The 9,225-nt window shown below is 59.9% G+C and overlaps 2 protein-coding genes across 2 annotated transcripts; both read left to right on the top strand.

Moving 5' to 3' along the window:
• Nucleotides 1–933: 933 nt before the first annotated feature.
• On the top strand, nt 934–4,821 carry LDBPK_332660 (hypothetical protein, conserved; the record flags this gene model as incomplete). Its single annotated transcript, XM_003864042.1, has 1 exon — nt 934–4,821. The coding sequence occupies one exon, from the start codon at nt 934–936 to the stop codon at nt 4,819–4,821; it is 3,888 nt and encodes a 1,295-aa protein (XP_003864090.1).
• Nucleotides 4,822–6,099: 1,278 nt separating this feature from the next.
• On the top strand, nt 6,100–7,599 carry LDBPK_332670 (carboxypeptidase, putative; the record flags this gene model as incomplete). The annotated part of the gene is made up of 1 exon (XM_003864043.1): nt 6,100–7,599. The coding sequence occupies one exon, from the start codon at nt 6,100–6,102 to the stop codon at nt 7,597–7,599; it is 1,500 nt and encodes a 499-aa protein (XP_003864091.1).
• Nucleotides 7,600–9,225: the final 1,626 nt, after the last annotated feature.

Below are 9,225 nucleotides of genomic sequence, written 5' to 3' on the forward strand. Positions count from 1 at the left end.
GCGGACTTCGTCCCTGCGCTCATCCGGCATGCGCCCTGGCCACCCCCCGTTGCCCGCACGGCAGACGCTACTGCCTCGGCTCTAGACGACGACCCTGGACGTCGCTCGCTTTAGATGAGGGCATGCAACCCACACGCGTCTCCATGTGGAGCCGATCGCGCCGCACGCATGCAGGGAAGGGACGAGGAAGGAGAGGGAGGCCCCGCTAGGCGCACGGCTTCGATTCGACGGCAGACGACGAGGGAGGCAGCCTGCAGCGCAGCAGGCGCAGGTACGCTCTGGTCGTGGTATGTGCGTATACTTGTGGACTTGTTTGTCGGCGAATGTGGACAATTTGACGAGACGAAAAATAAATGACGTGTATGCGTATGATTGAAGCTGGAATCGCTTCCGCCGTCAGAAAGAAGAAATGGCGATCCACGTCGTGGTGCACAGGCAGCGCTGCCCATGAAGGATAGACCGTGCACAAGAAGCTCGCGGCTTGTTTTTGGTTTTGTTGGTGCAGTTGGTACGACATGTGCCAATGCATGTGCCCTTCTTCCGTTCCTCCGCATGGACACTCGTTTACTTCCTCGCTTCCTTCGGTTCTTCGCTGACTCCCCCCTCCCCTCCCCATCGCCCACGCGCATCGTCTCTTTGTCGTTTGTTTCCGCAACGCCCCATTATCGCATCATCATGTGGCGGCTGGTCAGTGACTCCGTCGCCACTGATCCCCATTGTACTGGAAGAGCGCACGGCTCGCGTGTACGTCTAATATTTTTTTTCGCGGTGTTGCTGTGCCCTCGCCTCCTCCCCTTCTCCCCTCTGGTCGGAGGCTCTTTGAGCCACGCAGACACGCATCGCGCATCTTCCTGCCGTTATTGTTCCTGTCCCTCTTCCTGCTGTTTGTGCACAGCCGCTTCTTCCCTCCCCCCACGCACCGCTTTTGTGAGAATGGTGGGCCGACTGAAGCCCTCAACAGGGGCCTTGTCTGATCGGGCCAGCTTTGGTCTCCGCCGCACAAAGAAGGGGGCCAACCTCAGTCGCAAGCAGGTATTCGAGGCGCAGCAGAAGATATGGAAACAGAAGCAGCGCACCGCAGAGGAGGAGGCGAAGGCCGCCAAGCGGGAGCGGATGGCGCAAATCCAGAAGGCAAAGAACAAGAAGATCCACCACGTCTTTGACAAAACTACCCTGCATGCCGTTCAAGATGGCCTCACGAGCGCCATCGAGATGCTCGGGCAGAAGGTCAGTCCGCTTGCCCTGTTCATCAGCGCCTTCACGGCCTTGTCCAAGGCGCCAGACCAGCGCCACGTGCCGTACATGCTGTCGATCATGACCGCCTGCGTCCCGCAGCTGACGCAAGGTGTCTTGCTGCATCAGTTGCAGGCGTGCTTCGGCCTGTGCGACCAGCTGATGGCCGAGTATGGCACAAACAACACCCTCGTTGTCGCCAAGTCGTTGAAGCTCGCTGTCACTGTTCTCCTCTCCATTGAACCGCCCACGGTGGAGCAGTTGCAGCTTCTGGAGAAGCTGGAACCGAGCAAGCTGCAGACGGAGGCCATGAAGCTGTACCTGTCCAGCTTCCGCAAGGTGCTCGAGACGAACGCCCTCTGTACGCGCGATGCCGGAAGCCCCGCCCCCCGCAAGGATCCGGCATCGGCCCTCTACAGCCTCAACCCTCGACAGCGCTTCTTTTGCGCTGGTCTGCCTGTTTTTGTGCGTGTGTGCCTGCGCAACCTCTCCGAGACCCCCGCCGCCGTCGTGGCTGCTGTCATGGCCGAGCTGACGCTGCTCTTTGACCATGCGCTTTCGCCGTACATTGTCGAGTCGCAAGAGGGCCAGCGGTGCCTCGACGGGCTCTTGTCGGAGGAGCTGCTGTCGCTGCTAAAGCCGCTGCATCAGCAGTGCTGGGGAATGTCCATGGAGCTGCTGGCGACTGTCTTCAAGCGGATGAGCTACTTGAAGCGCGTGCAGCCGCCACCACAGGAGGTCGCCAAGGCGCATGCCGAGCACGCGGCGAGCATTGGTAAGACCACCAGCGCAACACCGCACGGCCTCGATCGCACGCAGACGTACATTGCCTTCACAGATCGATTTCCGTCTGTGCCGTTCCTTGTTCAGGTGCTGAATAAGCTTCGCGTCATGGATGACTCCTCCCTGAATGCCAAGGTGGAACGCGCGCTCGTGGCGGTGGGGTGCTGCATGTACATGCGCGAGTTCACCGAGCTCCTCGACTTTGATCCCCGCGCCGCATACAAGGCGGAGACTTTGCTAGATGAAGATGCGGCAGAGCAGGCGGCGACCCTCTGGTCGACAAGCTACTTGCTGAACGTGTGGCGCCGCACCTCCTCACATGACTCGCTGCCGTTTCTCATTCAGCACTTCTTCCCGTTGATTCAGTTTTGCAGCAGGATGGCCGTGGACTCTGAGAAGGAGCAGCGCGTTGAGGAGTTCACGCGGTGGTCGGCGCTGCAGGTGCAATACTGGCGCGTCGCCGCGGGCTTCTGTCACTACCCGGTGGAGGTCACGCTTGAGTCGTTTCGCGACCTGGCCAAGCAGCTTGTCGGCCTCCTCTCGAGTCCGGTCTTTGTGAACACGAGCGCGTCTGCGATTCATGTGCTTTGCAGTGGCTACAACGCTCTCAGGCGCGCCGAGCAGGATGACGACGATGACGACGACGGCCTCGACGTCACGGAAGTCCTGCCCGACGACCTGCGTGGCGAAGTCCCTAGGAGCACCGCGGCGCAGCGCCAGCAGCGTCGCCTTCGCAAAAACGCGCTCGACGAGGACCTCTACGTGCTCTCCGTCACCGACCCAGGGTGGAACCCGCACCGGTACCACAACATCACCCAGGCGTACGCCGAGCTTGTGTGCGACACGATTTTCGCCAAGTTCAGCGCGAACATTATGCCAAAGCTGTGCAACACCTTCGAAGCACACGATTCCACAGCTGTCCTGCTGGCGATCCAGAGCTTCTCGACAGTGTGCAACAAGCGCGTCATGGCAACCATTCTGGAGGGCATTCTCAACGTCAGCTCGAACATCGCGGCGCAAACAGCGCGAAACGCCAGCGGCAGCAAGGCAGGCAACGCCCCGCTCGCCTCCAAGCGCCGTGTTATTCTGGATATCGCGTGCGCCGTGGTGCCGCAGCTGTCGCCGGAGAACGTCATGACCCTCTTCCAGGACATTATCGAGCCTGTCCTGATGGATCCCGCACCAGAATCACGGCTTTTGCAAAAGAAGGCGTACAAGCTCCTCTACGCCATGTTTGAACACCGCATCAAGGACATCTTTCCAGTGCTGCAGCGCGTCCTGGGGCTGCTCTCCGTCAGTCGCCAGCACGTCACCGTCTCTGGTCTGAAGATGCGCATTCGCTGCCTTTCCTGGGCCCTCGATGCCTGCAAGATGTATTGCCCTGCTGAGCTGCTGCCCACCATCCGCTCCCTCGTCGGTGAGGTTGTCCTTTTCTCGCGTGAGCGCTCGAGCGAGACGCGGGCGATGACGATGGATGTGCTGGATAAGATGCAGCGCTACATGACCGCCGCCGGCGCCCCAGTGAATGCGCTGCTGCTTATGGTAATAGCCGGGCTCTCGGGCAAGACCGCGATGATGGTGTCAAGCGCAGTGGTGTGCATGGCGAAGGTGGTGTATCTGACGCATAATGAGTTGCCAGAGTCGGACCTGCAGGCCGCCATGGCTATCGGGTTCCAGCTTATGGAATCGAAAGACGTCGAAGTGCGCACGGCGGCAGCCATTTTCGCCCGCATGGCGCTCAAGCTGGCGAAGCGAAGCCCCGCCGTGAAGGCGGCTGTCGCCACAGCGCTGCCGAAGCTGCTCTACGCCATCGCCCTTGTGACGTCGCAGCCGAGTGTGTCGAGCAACACGCGCATGCAGCTCCGCGTACTGCTGGAGAAGTGCTTGAAGCGCTTCCCCATTGAGCAGATCGACCCTATCTTTCCGCTTGGCAGCAAGAACTTCCTTCGCTACACACAGAAGATGATGAGGCGCGAGGAGCGAAAGTCCGAGAAAGAGCTGAAGAGGCGCAGAGAGAAGCAGCAGAACGAATTCGACAAGCTGTTCCTCGGTGCTGCCATGAACGCCGGCCGGGAGGAGGCAGCCGAGGAGGACTTGCTCGAGGCTGGTGCCCTGAGCAGCTTTGTTGCCAAGCACGCCGCTCCCGTTTTTCAGGGCTTCGGCGGTGCCACCATTGCTGCCGGTCGTGACATGGACGGCGAGGACGACGAGTACGACAACATGGTGCTTGACTTCCAGAGCGACGGAAAACTGCGCATCATCAGCAAGGAGGAGAAACGAGCGGAGGAGGCGCACAAGGCCCGCCAGGCGATGGCGGAGCGGCTGCTGCGGCGCAGGAGCGGACTAATGGTGGCCTCTGCCTTGAGCGATGAGGCGAGCGGGCGCCCAGGTAAGCGCTCGCGTGCAGAGGACGAGGACTTTGAGAATGAGGAGCTCACGCTTCGCTATGGCAGCCGTGCCACGGAGGATGCAGCCCAGAGGGCCACCGAAGTGTACAAAGGGGGTCGTGGTTCCGTCGGCCTGAGTGCGCTGCAGGTGTCCCGTCTGCGTGACCAGAAGGCAGTGAAGCGCGAGATGAAACGCCAGCGTGTGGAGGAGGACATTCGAAAGGGTGACGAGTTCCGCGGAGCAGGCGACGGCGATGTGAAGCGCGGCAACCTTGACCCGTTCGCGTACGTGCCGCTGAACCGTCGTTACATGAACCGCCGCAATGCCCGCGACGCCGTCCACCGCTTCGAAGCCGTGACCAACAAGCACCTGAAGGGCAACAAGGCAAAGGCCGCGAAGGGGGCGAGAGACAAGTGAGGCAGTGGCCTGCCGCCGTTGTAGTGTCCGTGTGCACGTTGTGATGGCGCCGCCGCCCCTTTGAGTTACTATCGCGCTTCTGCCTCCCCCCCCCCCCGGTGGGTGTCTTCCCCGTTTCGCGCCTTGGCTGCGCTCCTCCGTGATGGCCGGCTTGTGTAGTGTCACCTTTGCGGCTGTGCGCACACCATCATGTGCGCTCCGCTGTGTCTCGATGCGTGTCTGAGAACGAGCGGATTTAAGTATGATTGTCTGTGAATGCCCGTGTGCGTGTGGGTGTCTTTTGGTCTCTGACTTCCGTCTCTTAAAGGATCCACCTCTGGCGTGGAGTGATAATCCAAGAAAGAAGCAGCCCTGGGAACCGTGGAGAGCGCCTGAGAGCCAACTGTCTCTGCTCTTCTCCCGCCGTGCTTTCTTATGGCGTGCGCAGTCGTTGGTGTCGGTGGAAGTCTGGGTGGAGGTGGGGGGTAGTGATGAGGTGCCAGCTGCCTGACGGCAAGCGCCTTTCCATATCCGCCTATTCGCACTCTTCCACTTGCCACAGCCGTGCGCTGGCGCCTCGCAATTTCGGGAAACAGGAAAGGGCGCGAGCTTATCGCGGGGGAGAAGTGTGGCACGGGCCCTATGAAAGCCGCGAAAGCAGCGCCGTCACAAGAGGAAAGGGGAGCTCTGTTCATCTTTCCTTTGCACGCGCGCTTGTGTATGCCCTTGTTCTCTGACCTTCATGAGTTCCGCACCTGGACATCACCGGGGAGCGCCCTACGCGGTTTTGGCAGTGGGAGAGCGTAGCACGGGTAGGGTTTATTGACGTCATCAAGACGGATTGTGGATGTGACTTGCCATCTCGCCACCCTTCCTCTTTCTTCTATCTTTTTGCGTTCTGCTGCCCCCTCCCCCTCCTCCTATACAAACATGTTCCACCATATCATCATCCCCTCTGCCCACCAACGTGAACTACACTTGCGATCCTATATCGCACCACCACCACTGGCACGCGCACACATAAAACCAACGACGCGGCGGACGCCCTCTGTTTTTTTTTTTTTGTGCTCACGTATTATTTCTCTGCACGTGATATGTTTACTCCTCCATCACTTGGCTTGCCAGTTCACCCGACCTTTGAGCTGCATCCTTTTCAGCACGTCAACGCCGTTCCCGAATTCACGGAATACGTACCTCCTCCCCCTTCTTGGTAGAAGAACAACAACAACGTTCAAGACGACGCCGCGCCTTCTTGTACCGCATTTGCTTCTGAGCACGTTCAATCCGTGCCTTGCAAACATGGAGGCGTACAAGAAGCTGGAAACGATCTTTACGAAGGTCTACCGCCTGGACCACTTCCTCGGTCTGGGCAACTGGGACATGAACACAAACATGCCCCCCAAGGGCGAGGAATCACGCGGTGAGGCGATGGCGATGCTCTCGGAGCTCCGCTTTGGCTTCATCACGGCACCGGAGGTGAAAAGCCTGATTGAGAGTGCCACCAAGGGCAGCGAGGAGCTGAATGCGGTGCAGCGCGCTAACTTGCGGGAGATGAGGCGTGCGTGGAAGAGCGCCACCGCCTTGCCGGCTGAGTTTGTGGGCCGCAAGATGCGCCTCACGACACACGCGCACAGCGTGTGGCGCGACAGCCGCAAAGCAAATGACTTCGCCAAGTTCCTACCGGTGCTCAGGGACCTGGTGGCGCTCGCCCGTGAGGAGGGCTCCTACCTCGCCGCCGGCACCTCCCTCTCCCCGTATGAGGCGCTCATGAACGAGTACGAGCCAGGAATCACGACACAAAAGCTGGATGAGGTGTACGCAAATGTAAAGTCGTGGCTGCCGCAGCTGCTAAAGGACATTGTGCAGAAGCAGTCCGGCGAGTCGGTGATTGCGTTCTCGCAGAAGTTCCCGCAGGACAAGCAGGAAGCACTGTGCAAGGAATTCATGAAGATCTGGCACTTCGACACCGATGCCGGTCGCCTCGACGTCAGCCCCCACCCTTTCACGGGAATGACGAAGGAGGACTGCCGACTCACAACAAACTACATCGAAGACACGTTTGTTCAGAGCTTGTATGGCGTCATCCACGAGAGTGGGCATGGCAAGTACGAGCAGAACTGTGGCCCACGCGAGCACATCACGCAGCCGGTGTGCAACGCCCGCTCTCTTGGCCTGCATGAGAGCCAGAGCCTCTTTGCGGAGTTTCAGATCGGCCACGCGACGCCCTTCATCGACTACCTCACAACTCGCCTTCCTGAGTTCTTCGAGGCGCAGCCAGCGTTCTCGCAGGACAACATGCGCAAGTCGCTGCAGCAGGTGAAGCCGGGCTACATTCGCGTCGATGCCGATGAGGTGTGCTACCCTCTGCACGTGATCCTGCGCTACGAGATCGAGCGCGACTTGATGGAGGGCAAAATGGAGGTGGAAGACGTGCCGCGCGCGTGGAACGCAAAGATGCAGGAGTACTTGGGTCTCTCAACGGAGGGCCGTGACGACGTTGGGTGCCTGCAGGACGTGCATTGGTCCATGGGTGCGCTCGGCTACTTTCCGACGTACTCGCTCGGCGCCATGTATGCGGCGCAGATCATGGCGAGCATCCGAAAGGAGCTGGGAGACGACAAGGTGGATGAGTGCCTGCGCACCGGTGAGCTCGGCCCCCTGCTGGAAAAGCAGCAGGAGAAGATCTGGGATCATGGGTGCCTGTACGAGACGGACGACCTCATGACGCGTGCGACGGGCGAGACGCTGAACCCCGAGTACCTGCGCCGCCACCTGGAGGCGCGCTACCTAAACGCCTGAGTCGCGAGCGGTTGGCACACGCGCTCGCTAGCACATGACGCGTCTTTATTATTCTTTGTTGTGCATTCGTTTCGAGCCCATCTTGTAACACGCACGCCGTTATTTTCACCGTCTGTTCGTGACGCGCATGGGCCTTGCGTCGAACAGCGTGACGGATGCGTAGTGCGCAGCAATCCTTCTTCTATATGGTCATCATAACGCTCACAGAAGTCCGATGGCGGACGCACAGTGGTTGGGGGGGGGTAGGGATTGCCAAACATTGCGCGAGAAGCAGTGTCGCGTTCGATCTCGGGAAAGATAGCGAAGCCGCCACATTTAGTTCTCGATTCTGTGCGCTTTCGCGCATCGCGAAGACGGCAGCCGACGTGGAAGGACGCCCACATCCACCACTGTGTCTAACGTTTTGGAGGTCTTTCGGAGGCGGTCGTGAGCGCACAGACACGTCGTACGCCTTGTTCTCTTCTCACGACATCTGTCGGAATTTTTTTTTGGTGTGTCCTTTTTTCGGTTTTGCTTTCTTGGTAAACCTCCCGGCACCAGGTTTTGTCTGCGCCACCATCTTTCCAAGAACCTTCATAACCGGGAGGCGGGAGGGACACCCCCCTCCCCCTCCCGTGCGCGGTGTCGCACGGTCCAGCGCACTCCCACCCTCTTATGAGGATGGGCCATGCAGCCCCCCACCCCCACCCACCCACTTCCGGTGGCGACGCGCTTAAGCACCGACGACGTGGGAAGATCAGAGCGGTGTATCGTTACGGGTGTGCCGGCGGTCAGGTCCTAGATTGGCGCTGCGTTGGAGCGACCCGCGGCAGCGAACGCGTCTGTGCCATCCGTGCGTTGGGCAAGCTGCCAGCCTAAACTCGACTTCATCAAACCCGCCGCTTGCACTGCCTACAGAGTGGAGGAAAACCTGGGTGCCACCCCGAGGGGGATGCACCGGATGGCGGCCGGCATAGTCGGCGCGGCTGTGAGGCGACCCGCGAGGCGTGTGGGTGCGCAGAGTGTGTGGCGCGGGCCGTAATCAGATGGCCGAGTCGGCGCATTTGCGGTAGCGCGCGTGCCTACGACAGGCTCCGGGTGGTAGTCGTGGTGGGTCGAGTGGCAGTGACGTCACGCTCTGTGGCCAAACGGATCAGTTGAGCAACACAAAGACGGATAACGTTCTCGTCTCATCACTCGTCCGGCTGAACACATCCTCCTCTATGTCTCTCTGGCACACTCGCGTACAATTGCTGTCTCTACACGTCAGACAGAGGACTTAGAAGCAGCGGCGTAGTACCCACCTCCCCGTCGGCCTTCGTCCTAGGGTTTGCTTCTTTTGTTATACTCAGCACCGCTCTCGTGTTGTCTCTCTCTCTCTGTGTCTCGCACACATTTGCCGTGCGCTCTTTGGTTGGCTCCTCCTCGCCTTGCCCGACTTCCCTCTCCTTCCTCTCTATCTTTATCGCGGATCCGCCCTTCCCCGTCTTCCTCCTTCCGTTGGAGTGCCTCGCGTTTGGTTGGTGGAGGCGGTGGTGGCGCACTGTCCGCGTAAGTGCCACGCCTGGTGAGAGCGCACAGTCGTTCTCTTTTCTCTGCCGTGTCGACGTGTGGTAGTGCCGCATCTAAAGGGGCAGGCGTCTCAGA

The sequence above is a fragment of the Leishmania donovani genome, chromosome 33 (assembly GCF_000227135.1).
Source record: "Leishmania donovani BPK282A1 complete genome, chromosome 33".
Taxonomy (NCBI): domain Eukaryota; phylum Euglenozoa; class Kinetoplastea; order Trypanosomatida; family Trypanosomatidae; genus Leishmania; species Leishmania donovani.